Source organism: Prunus dulcis, chromosome 2 (genome assembly GCF_902201215.1).
Source record: "Prunus dulcis chromosome 2, ALMONDv2, whole genome shotgun sequence".
Taxonomy (NCBI): Eukaryota; Viridiplantae; Streptophyta; class Magnoliopsida; order Rosales; family Rosaceae; genus Prunus; species Prunus dulcis.
The window spans coordinates 25,117,675-25,138,578 of record NC_047651.1 but is presented as its reverse complement, the minus strand read 5'-3'; the positions used below and the strand labels follow the sequence as shown (position 1 = coordinate 25,138,578).

General features: G+C 36.5%; 2 protein-coding genes across 3 annotated transcripts; both read right to left on the bottom strand.

Moving 5' to 3' along the window:
* Positions 1–64: 64 nt before the first annotated feature.
* Positions 65–2,477, bottom strand: LOC117620272. Of its 2 annotated transcripts, XM_034350426.1 has the most exons (3): positions 2,307–2,461; positions 1,193–1,347; positions 65–761 (listed from the first exon to the last, which is right to left on the bottom strand). In XM_034350426.1, exon 3 carries the CDS (start codon positions 738–740, stop codon positions 354–356), a length of 387 nt encoding a protein of 128 aa, XP_034206317.1. In that variant the 5' UTR covers positions 741–761; positions 1,193–1,347; positions 2,307–2,461; the 3' UTR covers positions 65–353. The 2 variants fall into 2 exon arrangements, with proteins under 2 accessions (XP_034206317.1, XP_034206318.1); XM_034350427.1 differs by lacking the exon at positions 1,193–1,347 and having other exon boundaries at positions 2,307–2,477.
* A 121-nt stretch (positions 2,478–2,598) lies between these two features.
* Positions 2,599–20,528, bottom strand: LOC117618457 (structural maintenance of chromosomes flexible hinge domain-containing protein GMI1). The gene is made up of 41 exons (XM_034348022.1): positions 20,313–20,528; positions 19,238–19,553; positions 18,911–18,943; positions 18,688–18,774; positions 18,523–18,578; positions 17,875–17,958; positions 17,350–17,422; positions 16,467–16,522; positions 16,227–16,365; positions 16,019–16,087; positions 15,631–15,714; positions 15,155–15,205; positions 14,576–14,708; positions 14,341–14,402; positions 13,900–14,028; positions 13,191–13,281; positions 13,068–13,102; positions 12,420–12,495; positions 12,135–12,317; positions 11,805–11,963; positions 11,551–11,572; positions 11,317–11,431; positions 11,071–11,187; positions 10,387–10,701; positions 10,135–10,284; positions 9,784–9,900; positions 9,540–9,680; positions 9,172–9,286; positions 8,636–8,837; positions 8,342–8,533; positions 7,856–8,176; positions 7,515–7,724; positions 6,976–7,072; positions 6,723–6,824; positions 5,503–5,646; positions 5,153–5,267; positions 4,754–4,991; positions 4,155–4,346; positions 3,750–4,070; positions 3,316–3,541; positions 2,599–2,984 (listed from the first exon to the last, which is right to left on the bottom strand). The coding sequence occupies exons 2-41, from the start codon at positions 19,286–19,288 to the stop codon at positions 2,940–2,942; spliced, it is 5,148 nt and encodes a 1,715-aa protein (XP_034203913.1). The 5' UTR covers positions 19,289–19,553; positions 20,313–20,528; the 3' UTR covers positions 2,599–2,939.
* Positions 20,529–20,904: the final 376 nt, after the last annotated feature.

Below are 20,904 nucleotides of genomic sequence, written 5' to 3'. Positions count from 1 at the left end.
AAACAAAAACAAAAGACAAAATACAAAAGACGTCTTCTTTTGTTTTGGGTTAACACGTAAAAAATTCTCTCAAATTGGCAGCCGGTTTTGTTTTGGAACAAAGCAAGGTGCCCATATTCTACTTAAAAAGTATACTGGAAACAATTGCAAGAAAGATTAAAAAAGGGGTAAATTTTACACCAAAAGAAGACAATAGCCAACACAACAAAATGCTGGCACTTATACACTAGTGAAGTGATGATGCAAACATATCTTCTAGTGGTTCTTGCAAACATTTAACACAGACAAAGTACACCAACATCATTCAACCAAAACAAGGACGACTTCAAAACAAAGCAGCATTTCACACAAGATCAGCTTTTGTTCTTCTCTTCTTCCTTCATCCTCTTCTCCCACACGCGCTTCTTGTAATCAAGTAACATTTGTGGCATCTTCACCATCAACTTGGCAGTGTTTTCCCGTTTCTCTGCAGCTATCCTGTCAACTTTGTGCCCTTTCCTCTTGGTTCTCATTTCTTTCCTTGCTGGATCATATGGCCAATCCTGTCCCGCGAGGAGCACTTCCCTTCTAATTTTAGCTCGATGACGAGCACTGATTCCAAGCGGCTTCCATGCCCCTAGATGCCAGTAACCCCACACACCCTTGGATAGCTCAGAGCTGTGTTTAGCCAACTTCTCGCGCCATGGGTACTGGTACCCTCCAATTGTCTTTGCCACAGATTTTGCAGCTTGGCCTGCCATTGATGTACTCTTTCAGGTTCTCTGCCAGACCACAGAAGAAGGAGAGAATACAATTATATATCAGCAAACTCTCAAGGGAAGAATGATAAATTGATGATGGCAGTATTTATAATAATACATATATATAATATTATTGCAACACACAATAAAACATAAATGATCTCAAGTTAAAATTAATAAACAAAATTCCATATGCACACATTCATCATGAACCAAATTCCAATTAATAAACACATTATGAACCAACACCAGAGCCTAAATCTAATTTAAAAACTATCCAAACAGCAAGGTAATAAACCTACCCAAATAATAAACCATATTTCAAACAGCAACCAAGAATTTAGATTAATTAAGCTACCCAATTAATAAATCAAATTCCAGATGCTATTGACCTAACCCAATTAAAAACAGAGCCTAATCTAATTGAAAAAAGATCCAAACAGCAAGTATACCTCCTGCAGTCGTTGACTCGTGTGAGCAGTGAGCAGTAAAGAGAGATGGCGTCGATGGACTGTGGAGTAGAGGAGAAGAATACTATGGTGTCATTGGCTGCTGGTGGTGACTGATGCCAAGAAGACGATGGCGTGGAGGAGAAAGGATGGCGTCGCTGCGTCGTTCAAGGGGAAGAAGACGATGGTAAGCCACCGAAAGGAGTGAATATGTGAGGAAACCTAGCCTCAGTCGAGAGAAGAGGATGGGTCTTACAAAATGATGTTTTAAAATTTTAAGTTTGATCCATATTTGTTTTTTAAGTTTTGCCTAAAACACAGTTTCAATAATTGTGTTTTGACCCCATTTGTTTAAAAATATTTGAAAACATGTGTCAATTCTTTCATACTATATGACCCATATACTAAAGAAGCAAACAAAACAAAAATGATAACCATACATGAAAACCAGATAAGCCTTGGTTAGATTGTATATCCTAATAGAGTGATCTATATCTTCTTGAGTGGCAAAACATGCAATGTATCAGCTTTGCTACATTAAAAATCTATATCTTGCTGATTAAAATGTTCCAAAAATCGCTAGTCTGTAGGCCGAGGCCTAGCGCCTAGAGGAGTAATCGGAACCTAGAGGAGTAATTGGCCCAGGCTACCTAGGCCGATTTTTGGAACACTGGTTAAGTGAGCAGGCACTCTGAAACAAAATGCCTTGTTAACAATGTTGAAGCTGGAACTTAACATGTGAATCTAAAATCACCAAAACAGGAGAAATAAAAGAGCCAGTGTTCTTGTATACAATCAAATGGCGCTTGGCTTCCTTATGTATTCATGGATCATCAAATAGCTGCTTTCTACAGTTAGCAAACCTAACAAGAGTAATTAAATTTTCATTTTCATTATCTCCAAACAGCAATTAGGGTTTTACTTCGAGCTTGTAATGAAATTTTTACAGTAGAAAAAACAACGAGAATGAAACGAAGGAATACTGAACGTTTGCGTTTGATAGAACCCTAAATCAATCATACCCACATCTTCGATCGTGAATCAAATAAAACAAAAAATGAGAGAACGAGGCAACACAATAAGCAATGAAGAATTAGAAAGAGAGTAACTAGCTCACCTGGTTTCGTGACGCCGCCGTGTCACAGAGAATGAGGCAGAGTAGTGACCGGTGGGAGATCAAAATTGAAAATGAAGACTGACGAGTGAAGACGAGAAATGGACATTGCTTTGCTTTGCCTGTTCAAGTTGCTGAGGGTTTGATGGTTTGTGTATGGGCTTGGAAAATTAATGGGCTAGCTACTAGTATTTACATGTAAATTTCATAAAATAAAAATAAAATTGATTGGACCTTATTTTTTAGACAAAAGCCCGTTTAATTTTGAATTTTGAATGACCCACAAATCCACAAATAAGATGCACAACTTGGTTTGTTTTTGTCAATGATATCATATTATTGTACATTTGGTTAAGCAAATTCAAGGCTGTTGAAAGCCCTTGATGCATACAATTTATCCACCGAACCGAAAGTTCCTTAAATCTTAATTCTGCTTCTACAAAGCCCAAACTTGAACACGAGCCCCTCACTTAACTTAGCAAAATGCATCTCTGTTTCTCCCACTACAATTTTCTGGCTTCATAAAACAAAGAGATAAAAACATGACTCTCAGCCAGACGCTCAACTAAGCAACGTGCTCAAGGCTCTCCCTTCCCTTCTATATGGTCTGCTGGTGCCTCGTGTACTCGTCAGTTCTCACCTTGAGGTCACTCGGCTTTGCGCTGCTGCCTGAAATTGATGCTGCCATTATAAATAAGGACCACAATTAAAAACTCATTCCCTAGGCAGGGAAATCAAACAAACTACACAGATGATTAACTATTCAACACTGGCGTGGGGGTACTCTCTAGTGCAATGGTAAGTTTACTGATTTAATGCAGTACCGATTATCTAAATAAATTTAATATTAATGGTATAAAAACAGGTTTGATTCTGCCAAAAAATTTATCATAGAATCCAGCATTAGTCAAATAATTTCTTCTGTTTTTCGGGTCAACTGAAGCCACATTGCAAGTAACTTGTGCAATTGTACTGCAATTCATTGTTAGTTAAAATATGTTACGGGTGTTACCTGAGTTGCATATGATGAGCTATCAGCCAGGAATTTCAGAAAATCTTGCTTCTTTCTGTCAAAATTGAACTTCGCGTTGTCCAATAATGCTTGTTCTCTCTTCATATCTTCCTGCATTTTTTCTTTTTTCCACTTCAACTCATTGATTTGTCTTTCAGAATCAAGATAGGTTTCGGGTAGGCTTGATGTCACTGACAGTTTAGGAAATCTCACATCTACATCTTCCCTAACATCAGATAAGTTTTAAAACTAAGATGTGGCAGCAAAAACTCCTGTTCCCATAGACAAATAACAACAATATCTAGACAGTAAACAAGTTATCTCTTAATTAGTTTAAGTGTGTTGAAAATTCCAAAAGGCTGTAAAATAACGAATTCAATATCATACGTAGTTAGAAATAAATTTTTATTTCATTTGTTGGCAGAGCTTCTTACCGGTTGCCAAGAGAAAACACACCAGTTGACCTAATCATCCCGCCATCTAAAGAAATGGCTCCATCACTTATACAAGGAAGTGCAGGAACCATATCTGCCCTTGTTTTATATATTTGCAAGCGAAAGAAGAGGTTATAAAATAGAGTCTCTCTCAGGCCATGCCCACTAGCTGTGACACAAAATAAGCTTGTGCTATCCACATGGATCATATTTACTGCATAACCAAGAAAACCGGGTGGGCATTCCCCATTAGGTAACCTTGGCTTCAGAAGATCAAGCCTCCTCTGTGGGTCATCAGGTACAAATTCACCAGCATATGGTCTGCAGAAGAAGAAGAAAAAAAATCTTTTGATTACATAGCTGATACAATAAAGCTTACAAATTCACCACCAATACAACACATACCTTAAATTATCAAGACAAATGACCTGAAAACGGCCTTCTAATGTCCTTCCAATAGAAGCACCAAGCCCATGAAGACCAGAACTTTTCTTTATGCAGCCTTCATTGTCATACGTTTCTAAAGCTTTGACACCTTCATAAGTCTTACAGACAATTGACAACATAGTATCGACTCCTAAGTATTCTGATAAAAGCCTGCACATTCCAAATAAGTTAATAAAAACTAGGTCTAGTTATAGGCCTAAGTAGACAAGGTGGATATGGTTGGGAAGGAGAGAGCCAGAGAGGGGGCGGATTAGAAACATCTTTATGGCCAGGTGTTATCAATGTACTCATTCCACAATGACCCTGAATTAGTGGGTTCCATTTACACCTGGTAAGTAAAAACCCCATCTCTTTTACTTCAAACTCCCTACAACTAAAAAAACATGGCAGAACTATGGCACCTAAACTCACCCCTCACTACTCAAAATCACAGGACTAGTAGTAAAATGCACGGACATTCGCGCGCGCACACACACAACCCTACTTATGAGGTTATGGCTAATGCACAACTTCACAACTTGAGAAATAAGGAAAACAAAAAATATGAGAATTTCGACCTGCTAAGATTATCATCCTCTACTTTGCCAAGCATTGCAACAATACCCAGGACATCCTTGGTCAAGGTAAGATGGGCAGCCTGAGTACCATGACGAGTTTTCAACTGCCATAAAATGCCTGCAGCAGACTTCTCACGCTGAAGAATCTTTTTGGTTGTTTCCTCCTCACTTTTACAGTGGGAATGGTCTTCATTTTCGATTTTAGATGCAGTTGAGGTATGATACTTCCCTAGAATAACTGAAAGGAAACTCTTCAGTGGAAAAAATTATGGAAACAAATAAAATAGTGAGCAATGTATTGCAAACAGGGTGTTTATTTATTTCACCTTTTTAGTTCGCGTGTTTTGAAATGAATTTATTTACATCACTAATGCAATGTAGATGAAGAAGAAATTTTACCTTGCAAATCGAGAATAGAGTCATCTAATTTGTTTCTCTGAGACTTCAGAAGTTTTATGTTGTCTTCATGCTGTTTAATTTTCATCCCCATCATTTGTAAATCATCTTGAAGTTTCTGTATAGATTAGTTCTTTGAAAAGTTAGTTAGTATGATCCATCCCCGCTCAAAAAAGGATCCTCTAGCAAAAAATGACCAAAATCATGAATAACAAAAATATTGAAATTTTAAAATTTTGTTATGGTTAATTAATTACTTCAAAAGCAAATGTAAGTGAAATATCCACTATATATTAGCGACATGCATGGTATATCAAAATATAAATGGTCTCCAGCATAGGTTCTTGTACAACCTTAGTGTAGTAGATGATGGATTCTGCTTGCGCGAATCCTCCATTTTGCATCCCATCCTTCATAACTAGACTAGTTTCTTTTTCGTCCACTTGCATCAATGCTGTTGAATCTTGAATAGATAATGACTTTGTATGATCTGAAATCTGCAAAAGGAAGATTAATTAGCATAAAAAATACAGGCGGACACGAGGACGCAAGAACCTAGGTTATTTTGGGCATGGGTTTTTCTGGTCCAAGTTTATCTTTTTTTTACCATGAATTATTTTCTTTGGTTAACCCTAGTTGTAGTTTTTCCAATATTAGCGGGCTCCTTAATTTAATTTCTCTCTCATAGAGGAAATAAGGTAATTAGGCGGTAAACCTTTCTTCTTGACTGTTTACTAGGCATGCTAAAATGATCACAACTAAGAAGTCATCTCCACTCACTAATGAATTCATGGAAATACAAATAAGTTTCCAAAAGAAAAAGACTTTCTAAATGCTAAATATGTTGCAAAAATCATTGCTCTCCAGTAACAAGTGGTTTCAAGCCAACAAGAAAAGGCTGTAAACATATTCACTCACCACAACAGCAAGTGCCTCAACTTCTTAAATTAGTGGCAGTCTCTACAGGGAAAATTTAGTCAACTAGCAAAAGTTTTAGAACACTAATGCCTCGGAAGCCCCAAAAGATTTACACAATTCAAGACAGCACTTTTAGGCTACAAAATGCAATTGCCTCTAAAGATTCAATTTGAGAACTTAATTCAAGCAATTATGAAGGACTACCTTCCACAGAAAACTACCAATTTCATAGTACTTCTTCCAAGGACAAAAATGCTTAGTTGCATGTTGATTTTCCATTCTTTCTTTTCCCTAGTGGAAACTCAAAGTGACGGCAAAATGAATTCTAGTGCAAACAATTGAGAAAATTTAACTAAACCCAGTGACGAAAAGCTCTTGAAAAATCAGAGAATTGCGGTCACCACAGAATTGAAGTTTACTTTCTTGGCAATTCAAAGCATCGAAAAACAATGGCGAAGAGAACAACGACATGCATTTGAATTACCAACACCTAATGCTGTGTGGGCCATTGGGTAGCTAAAAAAATGCTTCAAGCGAGAAGAAAATAAAATATGGTTTGGAACTTTACAACCTAAAATATACCCAGTATTTTCTTGCATTTTCCCGGCTACCAATCAAAGAGAGGGCGGAGAGTTAAAATCAGAGAGGGACTCACCTGGTTGTTTGGTTGGAACATCTTTCTGGTTCTTTTCTCACCCGCTCTCCCACTCTGTATGCCTCTCTCCAACTCCAGCTGGTCTCCCTGGTTATTAAGAATCTAAAATTTCATTGACCTCCTTGTGGTTTCTGAAACATAAATTGGGTTGTAGTGGGCCCGATTCTCCGTCCGGAAGCAACGACCGTTTGATCAAAAGGGCCGCTCACTATGGTTAGACCCACTTGATCTAAGGGTCTGGAAACTAGATTACGAATAGAGTTGTTGGCATAAAGGCTAGTGGTGCGCCGTTCGAAGCCCATGATGCCATGCCCGTGCGTGCGAGAGCCAAGACCCCATTGTCGAAATCACTTTACTTTTTAAATCATTTTAATGTTTTTATATAAATTCATCATATAAAATAATAAACCGAAATTACATTAGACACACTTTTTGTCCATGCCAATACCATTACGATTACGATTACCATTACTTTATGATGATGCAACAGCGTCCACAGATCTTTTCATCGTTACTTCATTATTGATTTTGATCACTTCATGTACGAATGAGAAACTAGGATGATGATATCATGTCGTTTCCTCCTTTTATGCAAGACAAATTACAGTTTGACACGTGCAAAAAAAAATTCATCAAAAACACACAAAATTCACTAAAAACATGTCAAAATGTGATTGTGCTGAAAGTAAAGGAGACAAGTATTTTCTGATCATGTCAATATACATAAATGAGCACTACCTAGAAACTAGAAAGAGGCTCTTCATTTCTCGTCTATTCTATATTGCACTGCACTAGGTAGTCTTAATAAGCCGACGCTCCTTCACTGTTGCAAGCTCGTGCCACTTCTTGTTTTTCTTGTGGAATTTCTTTAACGCTTTCTGATGGTCTTTGGTAAATTCCTCTATGGCAGCAATGACCGCGCTCATCGTTTCCTTGTATATTTCAATCTTCTTCTTCATTACCGCAACACTCCGCAAGACAGGAAAACAGATTTCAGGATTCCTGAAGGGCAATGAACAAAAGGTCTTGTTGGATAACAAAAAAAAACACTTTTGAAACATTAACAAGCAATGCACGCTCTCAGATTGCACAGAGAGAGAGAGAGAGAGAGAGAGAGAGAGAGAGAGAGCTACCCATATCCGAGAGAAACTGCCCCTGTTTGTCTTAAAATCCCACCATCCAGAGATACAGCACCATGTTTGATACAAGCACGAGCAGCTAACATGTCTTGCCTAGTTTTATAAACATGGAGCTCCCCAAAAAGAAAATAAAACAATGTCTGCCGAAGAACATGGCCTGCAGCTGTCGTCATGTGTAAATGATGCTCATCCAGGTCAACCATATTAACTGCATACCCCAAGAAACCATCCGGAATATTTCCACTTGGCAAGATAGGATATGGCAAGGCCAGCTTCCTTTGAGGGTCACCACCATCAAAATCACCTGTGTAAGGCCTGCAATACAATTTTCAAATTCACGTCTCAAATTGCACAAGAAAGCATTCCAGAGTGTTATTATTTTTCCCTTTTGGACCCTTTTTTGTTTGGGAAAAAAATGCATTGCCGCAAAGGAAAAGTAATTCTAATTCCAAAAATGATGAATTGAAATTAGGAAGTTACCGTATATCTTCAAGGCTTATAACAAGAAACCGGCCATTTATGGATCTCCCAAGCTTAGCTGCTGCTGCATAAAGAGCATGCCTAGAATCAACTTCCCCATTGTGTTCATACTTCTCAAGAGCAACAGCAGCTGCAAAGGATCTACAGACAACAGCAAGCATTTGATCTTCACCCAAGTACTCAGATAATATCCTGCATACAGGTGAATATATAAACAAAAAGCAGAAGAATAAACAAATATTCTTCTTTACTTGAAGACTGGAAAACGAAAAAGGTAAAGGGGGGATAGTAGACCTGCTAAGCTCACTGCTCCCAGTACTACCAAGTAAAGCCACCAAACCGATCACGCCTCCCATGAAATCATTGCTCAACTCTTGGGATGGAACTCTTAAAAGGTTGCAGAGTGTAGAAGCTGCAGTGTGGCTCATGCTTTCTATGCGGTGTTTCAATTCTGCTTTCATGGAACAGTAATCTGAATTGCAACGTTCAACAGAAGCTGCCAGCATGAACCAAAATATACACAAGCATTTTCGTAAGTACGTTATTTGTTTAGTCATTATAAAGGTAAAATGAAAAACTTAGCATGGGAAATATTATAAAAGAAAACTGAACAAAACGAAAGATCCTTGGATGAAGAGATAATTTGAAGTTTGAAATTGAGAAATTATATTCCAAAGATGTATGAAGTGGTCAACAAGCAAAGTAAGGTAAAGCAAGAAAACGCATTTTGGTACAGGAAAATCTCCTTCAAATAGGACAGGTTTTAAAACGCCACATTTATGCCAACCAAAGAAGGAAAAACCAATAAAATCATATAAGTAAATTAAAACCTTGCACAACATATATATCTTGCTCAATTACTGCCTTCTCCTTATTAAGTGCATCCAAATTTTTTTCCATATCTCCAATCTGCATTCCACTTCGGTGAAGGTCTTTCTCCAATTCCTGGAGGGATAAGAAGCAAAGTCAAGAATAGAAAGGAATTTTTTAAGGCAAGATTTCCAAATCTGCTTGATTATTGCATTAAGCAAATAAGCTGGACATTTCAATGAAGAGACATAAGCATATTTGGGCTAATGAGAGCTCAAATACTTGATATGGGATCTGGATCATACGATAGATGAACTATGATGGTACATCCATGATACAAGACTTCACTTCATCTATAAGTAATTTAAAGCTGCATTTGTTTCCACACCTTCTCCTTATTCACATTTGATGCCTCCAAGTTTTGTGCGTGTGGAAGGGAAGAGGAATCTTGGAGAAGAAAAATCTTTTCATTTGGGCAAGGGATTGGACTCTCATCATACTCCACTTTTGGAGCTTTCATTACAGGAACCTGAACATAAAAAACTAGCCATGTCATTGTGGATGGAGGTAAATACAAGATATAAACTTCAGGTTACATATTACTAAATTAACGGTGCAATCACAATTAATACTATTAAGTTTCCTACTTGTTGAATTGAAGAGGAATCCTGGAGAGGCAAAACCTTGCCATGCGAAGACTGAACCTGAATCTCATCAAACTCCACTTTTGGAGTCCCAATGACGGGAGCCTGAACATAAAAATTAACGCCCGTCATTGTCAATGTGGCAGATACAAAATATAAACTTCAGGCTGCCTATAAACGATTTAAAAGTGCATTTTTTTCCATGCTCCACTTTTGGATCTTGATTTGATATGAAAGATAAACTTACTACGGTACATCTGTGCTAAAAATATGAAACTTATTATCTATTAATTCAAAACTGCATTTATTTCTGCATCTTCTCATTATCACAACTGGTACCTTTAAGTTTTCTACTTGATGAAGGTGAGATATATCTTGGAGAAGCAATACCTTTCCATTTGGACAAGTGAATTGGATCTCTTTATACTCCACTATTGGAGCTTGCTTGATCAATACCCTTTTCTCAACATGCTTACAATTTGACTCAGTCTTGTAAACAAGTACAAATATAAAATGATCAGAAACAAATTACAATTTTAACACATTAAAAAATGAACAAAAATATAAGACAGGTTGCCAAATATTACTTACCAGATGGAATGAAAATGTATAGACACCAGAAGTTTGAAATAAAGCTGGGTACTTGGATTTAAGTGGAAAGATATATAACCCTTGAATTCCTTTACGTGGCTCAGGTACTGCGCATGCCGAAATGTTGCGAACAGTTCGAAGACCCTCAGCATCACTTCTGAACTCAACTTCCATAAACATTTTTAAATTAGTTCTAGCAATATATTTCTGGTCAAGGGTCTTTGACGCACAAGAAGAGACATAACTGGCAGGACGAACAACAGCCACAATTACTTCTGGAGGAACTTTTCCAGCTGGGGCATCCACAGGCAATGCCTGAAAGGAAACATTAATTTACGTTTTACTTGAATAAATTTCTATTTGATGATCAAGACGATGGTGAAAAGTAAATTAAAAGTCTATTTTATTTTAAACAGAGAATAATGATTGTCAACAATGAAATACACATATACTCATCTCAACTCAACTGAATCCTCATCCTTTACTTGGTCACATGGACCAGTTTTCATCATTCAGGCCTATCTTAGAATATCTTCGACATCAGTTTATATCCAATCAATTTTACGTCATCCACATATCTCACTTTTGGCCCTTAATATCTTCCTCATTCTTGTGACGTGAACCAAATAATTCAAGCATAAATTAAGAATAATGAAAAGAAAAGAAATCCAGAAATATACTAACCCCATCAACCCCCAACTCCTGACATTCTTCTACATCCAGCAGATCAATTGTAGAAGGAGATTTCTGGCGTTGTTTCTCGAGCTGGTTATCCCATTCATTACTTTCAACAGCTAAACACTGATGCCAATAGCTCAAAATTCAGTAAAACGGTCAGCTACAATACCGAAGGAAAACAAAACACCATCTTTTTTTCTCCAAAAGAACAAAGGTGTGAAACAAGATGTTAAAATAAAATAAGAAGCAAACCTTCCCAGAATCAATCACACTGACAGGTACAGATAAGGAGTCACGAATATCTAAACTGGTATCCCCGTCATTTATTTTAAGGATGCATCCCTTGTCAACTGACAGACTTAATGGCCTTACAAAAACAATAGCAATAACAGATGTATGCCAGTCAAGCCAAATGATTTTTTATGAATCAAGTGTGCAGGTTACATAAAAGAAAGATTACAGAAGATAATGCACAAGAAACCGCACCTGCAAATAATTCGAGCCCCCCCTGTTTAGAAAGAAAAAGAAAACCAAAACAAAAGGTCAGGGACTTAAAACTGACCAAAATAATTGCATTGTAGAAGATATCCAGAAAAATCTAATTATCCTTAAGCATGTCAGAACAAAATTATGGAAGCTATGAGCACGTGGATTATATTTCAATAAGCACGTCACATAAGAAAATGTTAAAAGGATATTCAAGTTTCATGCCTGCACATGTTATTTGGAACATTACTTACCACCAGGGTCACCTTCGAGACCTTCAAGCAAAAAATACTCAATTGTGGCATAGACATTGTTGTTATGAACCCCAGCACATGCTCCCCTTAAAAGTTTGATTTTCTGGCCGCATTTCCATGTCACTCCTTTCCTCTTTAGAGATTTATGAACCCTTGCAACTACAATTTAAGAGAAAAAAGTTATATGATTAACAAACATGTGATTCAATTAGATTAAAGTTAAAAATGAGAAGAATTGCATTAAATAAATAAGAAACTCGTGCAAACAAATATTCAAATTTTATGTCACACTGCATCATGAAATCAAGCAGCTTCTCCTTTTACACCTACCTTCGGATGAAATGCGAAGTGCCTTTTTGTTTGCAGGACTGACAACAAGAACAGGTTGATCTTCACCACAGTGAGCTTCATCATCATATCGCTCATGCATTTGAAGAATCCAATCCTCATACTCCTTCTTTAGTTGAGAAATAGTTAAATGGTTTCCATCTCTATATATTTTAATTCTGACATCTATGGAAATGAAAACAATCAGATTTAGAACAATAGCAAACAGAGAATGCAGACTAATCAAAATAGATAGTTTCATATTTATTACATATAAATAAAGATCACCTTTTTCATTCTCAAGAGGCTGATTGCCTAAGTTCCTCAGTGAAGTGGTAAAAGGACTATGGTGTGCTAGATTGGTCTGTGATTAACAATGCATTTGATCAGTATATCATTTATAGTTGGTTTGGAACCAGCTAACCAGACATAATATATGCTTTCCATTTGCTCAGCTCCATGTGTGTGTATAAATTATGCTTTCTGCAGACAAGTAAAATCACCCAGATGTCTTTTGTGGAACTGTAAAGTAATATCAAATGGCCTCAACTTCTCAAACCCAATGATCATTGATCAGTTAGGTGTAACACAGCAAATATTTACTCATTGAAGGAAATGGCAAGGCCTGAAAAGAATACCCACGCCACCCAGAACTAAAGATAACAACGATGATACATGTTTGACCTTCTATCAATAAGTTATCAGTAATAAGTCTGCGCCAACCAACCAGCTAATATAACTATCTAAAATCTGTTATTTGCAAGAACTAAAGCAAACAGGCAAAAAGAGGGAGAAGGGGGAAATATCAAAATACTCAAGAAATTTCCATAAATGAGAAGGATTGTTTTTCAACCCAAAAAAAAAAAAATTCAATGGTGTGGTCACAGGCAGACTCGAAAATATTTTTCCTAACACACGCAAATATATAGCATTTACCTTAGATGGTGTTGGATTGAAACCAGCGTCAGTCTCTGCAACCACGACATTTTTGTTCAGGCATGTTTACAAAAGAATTCCAAAAGAATGACAAGAAAATGTTCAGGAAGAGAACTGGCTTACCGATAAAGCATTTAACTCTCAAACAACATATTTTCAACAAGTCTGCCTTATCTCCTTTTTTTTGCTTGAATTCCATGAACGGAAGCCGGGCCTATGGTATATCAGATAAAAAGACACCATTAGAACAAATAACGGTTGCATCTCAAAAGGAAAAAATCAACCACATCCTCAAATCAACGAACATTCCTCCAAATTGTGTGTTGGGATAATAATACTAAATAAAAGGAAAGCCTCTCATCGAGATATATAAAGCTTGTCAACATCTAAAACATTCATCAAACATTTAAGCACATAAATGCAATACAGAAACACACTAGTCCAACTCAACTTTTGTCTGTATATTGAGCTTTTTGGGATTAATGTACAAGGACTCCCTCAAAGGTCAGCCAATTAGGGAAGTGACCAATGGTAGCTACATAAGCAATCAGATGCATATTTCAAAAGCTCCATTAGATCGGGCATATTTTTGTCAAACAACCATTGGACTTCAAAAGCTTTAGCTATTAGGAAATAGGCCAATGATGTATTTCCAGACAACAGTTTCAGTGTGCACATGTGACAATAATTAGTGAAAACATATAATAGTTCAACCAAAAAGACCAAAACTTAGTATCTCTCTTTCTGATTGTAAACCTATTTATTTCTAATGTATTTTGAGAGAACAATTTATGCAAACAAAACAATTAGTTCAGGAAAACTAAATGCCTACCCAGCGAGCATCTGGAAGTAGGCGACCAAGCCTCCGAATAGAGACACGACTATAGGTTTCAAAGTTTTCCGAGGTTCCGCATCCATCAGATTCTAACCTCTCCAAAATTTTCTCAATATTCTCTTTTCCCTGTGATGAACAATTTCATAAACTTTCACAATGTAGTAAAACATAAGTTATGTACAAGAAGGGCGCAAACAAAGATGCACGTGCAATATGGTGGGAGTTTGGGACGAGAAAAGAGAGGGTGGGGATATAGAGGAGAATAGGTTGGTTCAAAGAGGAAAGATGAAAGAAAGTAGGAAACAGATTGGAGGTTGAACTATGTGGGGTTGTGTACTTTGATAATACCATCCATGGTTTCTCAAAGTGGCTTATAAATGGATGGGGTATATTAGGTATTTTCATATAATGTCCAGCAACAAGAGAGTTAGTTCGTACCTCAACCATAGGAAAATAGGCACACTTGAGGCGAGCATTAGCTTGTATATATGCTTTCGAATCTACATATATGAAATATGACAAAGGGCCACTCAGAGTTGACATTTTGTTAAGAGTTAAGACATAATATATAAATGAACGAATATATAAAAGAGGTTGACAACTGCATAATTACATAATTTCTTTCTAAACAAAGAAAGAGATAATTTACCAAAGAACGAAATTAGTCCGTTACCTGGAGATTTAGTCATACTGTCTTGTTTACAGGAGAAATGAAGCTGTAGAACAAAATCAGGACCATTGCATGAATGAACGTTCGTAATTGCAATTTCCCCACCTTCAATCTCGGCTAAATCAACACCATTAACCTGGGAAATTAAAGGGGACAAATTCCTTACAAAGATCTAAAGACTTAACTTTAAGGTACCACTAAGAAGTGCGTGCTCATATACTCAACAATAGATGGGCACAGGAATGAACACTAAGACAGTACTCCTGATATTAGATATCTAAAAGCATATTAGATATTCAATAAATTACATGAAAGAAATTAAGAAAGCTTATCTTTTTGCTTCAAAAAAATTCCATCAAAGTTTTGTAATGATGCTGGCTGGAGTACTTTAGGTTAAAAAATACTACCAGAATCGGTCAGGCAGACAAGCCTGGCAAGTAAACCTTATATAATCTGATAAAATCCTAATCATGTTACAACTCACAGTTCAGGGATGCCTACTCAATCATCTGGATATATTAAAAATAAGACATTAATGAAATACCATTTTTAAAAATAATAAAAAACAAGACCATTAGAAACCTCAAAGTTTACTGGCGTTATGGTCTTCCCTGATTTGGATTCTTCATCACACTGCACATAGATAAAATAAAGCATGTTAATGGATGAGGTTATTATAGTAGAAGTTAGAAAATAAGATGGTCAATCAATATATTTTTTGTCGACCTCGTATATGGAATAGATCCTGCCTGAAAGGCGAATTCCATATGCATCTGCAGTCATATTAGAGGGACTGAAATGCACATAAAGCAACAAATAGTTTTTCTGATTTTCATCAATTTACAACATGATTGTATCAATTCGTTTAGCATTGTCCACAACATGTCTGTGCAGGACGGGAGTCTATTGCTCGCCCTTGCCTAGTGCAGCCTCTTGGACACGTTGTGTTGGGCCTAGTAGTGTCAAAGCAGTTTTAGAGGTACAGTGTCCATACAGTGTTAGTGCCGACTTGGCACCTTTTAACCTAAACATAAGCTATTAATTTAGTAAAATCAAACCTGAATATATGGGAAATATATATCCTTCAGCTTGCATTGGAGTTGAGATATGTCCAATTTCGATTTAGGTTTAAAAATTTCAACCTGTCAAGCAGAACTCAAAATTTAAAATTTAAAATTCAATCGAATTAAAATCAAAAACTTAAAATTATTCATAAGGCACAAATAACATTAGTACACAAACTTAACCTAGGTAGATTAGTGACTACTGCTCATGGCCTAGAGACACTGAAGCGTGAAAAAAGTAATTCAGAATTGTATTGGCCAAGTTCACATGCAAAAAGAAAAGAAAAGAAGAGAGGCAAGAACCAATATCTCAAAGAAAACTCATAACTTTATAGTTGAACTAGACAATAATTTGATAACCATAAAAGATGCAATACTCCACCTTAGTAAAGCTTCCATGTGGAGTTTTGCTAATTTCATCTTCTAAAGGATCCCTCATACCACCATCAGTCTAAAATCAAAGTTACAGTTACGATTAGTAGTTTGAGAAATTAACACACCAGTAAATGGTTATATAACAAACAAGGGAAATCAATATAAGCACAAATACTGCCTTCTGAAAAGAAATAAACTGCAGCGCACACTTTTACCTTCCAATTAGAATCAGAGTCTGACCCTCTTCTTTTCTTTTGAAAATTAGAGTTTGACCCTGTGAGTAAAGCCTCTCTGTCAAGATGCAATGTATACACTTTCCTGGAGTCCTTTGTCTTGGAAGAAACTAGTGCATGCCTATAACATGACATTGAAATTATCATTGATGTATTCAAGGAACCATTTCAGCAGAAAATCAACTCACATTGAGAAGAAAAAGAAAATCAGGGAAGTTATACCTCCCTAATTGCATAGATGCTAAAGGTCCTCCATAACCAAACATTCCAAAAAATGGCTACATAACACACAAAACAGAGCTTTAGAAACCAAGCCAGTACTGAATATACCATAGACAGAATAATGACATGCAGATTATGGATAAATTCTAATAACTCATAGACTACTTTGAGTCTCACTTTTGGGTCATATTAAGTTCTGAAAAAGGGAAATAAAATACATGAAATTGCAAATAGAGTTCCTTTTTTTGGTTTCAGTTGAGGGATATACAACCCTAAGAGTCTAAATAAAGCTATAAGGTTCTCATGATTAACTTCAATATATAGTTACAAATTATTGTTTTAGCAATAAAGAATGCCCTTTATCGAATCTACAAAATATTGAAGAGAACATCTAACCGATGACGTATGCTACAAAAGGTGTCAGAAACAAGATGGCAAATTCAAGAATGCAAAAGTCTTTTCCTTTGATGTACATCATCAAATTTGCTTTTGATTATAACGAGCAGTGCAGATAATTGATTTTAACTAAAGCACCAAGAGGACTTTGCTCTAAAGTAGAGGTCACAAGTTTGATAATCCCTTCCATAAATGTCATTACTGATTAAAAAAGCAAAATATATTTATAACCAAAAGAGCCACTGGAAAATATACATTGTAGACAGAAGATTTTATATCTCAATATATCAAATCTAAACACAAATTAGGTAATCATGGTCTATAATACAACAGACGTAAATACAGCTTCATGCTTCTTCACTACATGTATGATGTATCATGTGTGTATTATGCATGCTAGATAATTATTCAACCAAAAATGAAGGGGAAAAGTAAAATAAAGACTAACAGAAACCTTGACAGGAAGATATTTGTGATTTAGTTTTACCGTTAAGTATGGAGGTCTGCCCCCGATTGCCTGTTCTCTTAAAGATCTGTGAAGTGAAGCACCCATCTTTCCCCTAAAAGGAATGTGAATCATATTCTTAGCATGGAAATAAAACGCTTAACCTCACATTCCTTACCATCACTATATCAAAACTAAATGCATACAATTTACAAATCAAGACTGAAATTTTCAGGCTATTCATGTTAGATTTTCTATCACATTTAAAATAAAATATAAAATAAAATAAAAACCAGCCATCAATTAAGCCATTACAATAACCCGAACAAAACTTAGAGGCATCTTTGAAAGGAATGAGTTCCAACAGTATGAAACATATTGGGGTATCTGTCCTTTTGCTTTCCTTTGTAATTCTCTTGTCATATGGAAACTTGATATTGGATTTTTAGCAAAACTTTTTTCACCATTCCTACCCAAACTTTTGCCTTGGACTCTTGTAACCCATAACCCCCAAGCAAATTTATTTAAAAAGAGAAGACATAAAACGGTTCAAGGAAAATTAAATACCACTTCACTATACAATGTTCATCGCTTCCATCCATCCCAGGGCCAGTATCAAAAATTGAAATCACATCATCAGCAACATCCACACTGAAAATAATAAAGGGGAAAAAGGAAAATAATAAAGTAACCATGGAGATATAATAAAGGATAACAATGAGTAAGAGAATGGATATAAGCACAATAGATGGAGTAGCATTTTAAGGATCAAACAAATACATCTATCAACTTGAAAGATGAATTGCAAAGTTAGTTTTCAGCAACAAATGACATTGCACGAGGAGCTCAACTAATCTATAACTTAACAAGTGAAACCTTAATTTCAATTACATGGCTCAACATGTAGTTAGTGGTTGTATCAGTAATCATTAATAAGGAGCCTGCAAAGAATGTCTAAACAACTCTAACAGCATGATAGACCAGAATACAAAAGCAACCACCACATAAAGGAGAATATCCCAACAGTATCAGAAAAATAATGGTCAATCTTCATCTCTCGACCATGATATATCGCTTTCCATAGGAAGCACAAATCAAAGACCATATAGCATACATGGTCCAGGTTGTACAATTGAAGCAATAGATTTGACAATAATGCAAATCAACATTAAAAAGAAAAACCTTGTATTACTATAGGATCTACAATTGACATACCTTATAAGTTTCTTATGTCTACTGTCATTTGCCCAAACAGCTTGGAGGGAATTATCCTGATGCATTTATGAGCAGCAGAACTTAAGCCATTAAATGAAAACAAAATTAACCACATAAGTGAATAACCAGATCCATTTTCTCAGCTGTATACGTCAAGCAACTTACAATCAAATCTGCCAGAGCAGTCTCAAATGTGTACTCTTCTGGTAATTCTTTTAGTATATCAGTAACAGGTGTCAGATCCCACATATTCTACAAACCAGACAACTCCATCATGAATTAATGGCAACCTTTGACCAAGCGCATTAAACTTTCAAATGAGCAATTCAATTATGAATTTCAAATTACATAGTAATATGGAAACAATAATGTAAGAGATATTACTAACCTCAAAAGTATAAGCACTCTCATGGGAACCATCCTACCTCATAAACAAAACAAGCAAAATATTACGGTACGAAAAACATATATAGTTTTCGTTGACAAGCAAGCAAATTAAAAGATCGCAAGCACAACAGTAGCCTTCCAATTGGTTGAGAAATCAAATAACATGGCCCCCCCTCTTAAAAAAACACAAACAACCATTTCAGATCAATTTAGTTTCAAATTTCCCGTCACCAAAGAGACCAATGCTTCCATGTTCTTTCATATTTCCCAAAAATTATCCAGAAACTAAACCAATTACAACATAGTTTGAACTCTTATCTTTACTCACATGAAGCTTTAGAATATGACACTCATGTGGCTTGAAGTTCTTGAAATTCATTTCACCTCTTATCTTCCTATCATTGGCATCTTCAAGAAATAAGCAACCCTTTCCATCCCTATCCCTTTTCCGCTTCCCTGAGCTGAATCGTCTATAAGTGAGAGATTCCTTCCAGCCTTGAAATGAAATCTCCAATTGGGCTGGGCTTAGGATTTTGAAATGTCAAACAAACGCTTGCCATTTGGTAATAGATCTTGATCTATATGCCCTGCCCTTATCATCTGATCTTCAAGCATTTGGCTCTTTTTCGTCCGCTGCAGCATTGCTGCATCCATTTTCAGCAAACGAAATCTTTAGAAAACAATAAGAATGAAGATTTGTAATTGCTCGGGAGCCAAGAAAAATCATCTCAACCCACATACATACTAATGTCTTCTTTTGTGTATGTAAAAAGTGCAATATGATGCATTATCTGACATTTACTAGCCCAAAGAAGGTAATGAAGTAGGAAACACAGAGAAAACTGTTTTATTGACAGAAAATTCAAACGAAAGGAAAAGGAGTTAAAAGTGTTTCAACGCCAAGAAAATCTCACTTTAGGTGATATATATATGTATATAGAAGATTTGAAGTCGCCCCCAAACCATCATTAGTCATACGTTATTTCGTACAACATTTTATGCGCCACCAGGAGTTAATAAACAAGCAAAATGCAGAGGTAAAGAGAGAACAGGAGTATCAGGACCGATTTCGACAGAAGATTACAAAAGCCAAAACATAGCTTTCAAACAGATGGTTGAAGAACATGTTAAGAGGCATTCAACCCACAGATAAATCAATATCCAGATGTAGATGACATAAATGACTAGAGGCATCAACAAAATTCTTTCACACTGGTCACTTCTAGCTCGATACGTGTTGAAGTAAATGTGCCTTTGATTAAAAAAATCAATAAATAATAGCCGTTGTGTGAAACAAGCATTCAATCACTGTATAATCAACATTCGCACACACACACACACACAGAGTATAGATATATCATATATTATATACATATACATTCAAGTGTGTATAAGCTTCATGCCTTTGAAACTCTGAGACTCTGTTTTTGTACGGAGACGCCTGTTGCGTGGAGCTCACGCAGTGAAGCAAAACTTTTAGGGTTTTCAGAGAGCAAAAAAGATAGGTTGTATTTTGTAGAATGAAAAGAAATGGGAAGAGAAAGCGACGTTCAACTGTTGAGTATGAGAGCAGAGAGAGTAGAGAAATGAACCGTCTTCTCCTCTCCTCGTCACAGTAGGCTAGCACACAGCGAATGCTTTTTCTCTTTGGCCAGGTGGCTACAGTGCATACTAAAATGCGCTGGTTTGGCTTTTCTCGCCACGTCAGCGTTACATTTGGCCTTTGGTATGGCGCACGATACCCCATCGGTTCATATTAGTGGCGTTGCTGAAAGGCGGTGACTTTGGGGTGGGATGCGCACGCTCTTCTTAACTTGCGCCGGATGAGCATTACACGAAAGTTGTCCTTGGGTGCCACGTGTGAGAGACTAGGAAAGTCAGGAGACAGTGTGGTGTGTGACCCTCCGCCTCGTGGCGTATATGGGAAACGCCTGAAGCCGCGCGATATTTTAGCCTTTTTAATTACTTTAAGGGTCAAATATTTTTTTGTCATTG

Bases quoted from the DNA above. Each gene is read 5' to 3' on its own strand.
- LOC117620272 (XM_034350427.1), bottom strand. From the start codon at position 740: ATGGCAGGCCAAGCTGCAAAATCTGTGGCAAAGACAATTGGAGGGTAC.
- LOC117618457 (XM_034348022.1), bottom strand. From the start codon at position 19,288: ATGAATTTCAAGAACTTCAAGCCACATGAGTGTCATATTCTAAAGCTT. The intron at 14,029-14,340 runs GTACGAACTAAC...TGTTCATCACAG, and splicing joins CCTATTTTCCTATGGTTGAG to GGAAAAGAGAATATTGAGAA. The intron at 11,573-11,804 runs GTAAGTAATGTT...CTTTCTAAACAG, and splicing joins TCTCGAAGGTGACCCTGGTG to GGGGGGCTCGAATTATTTGC.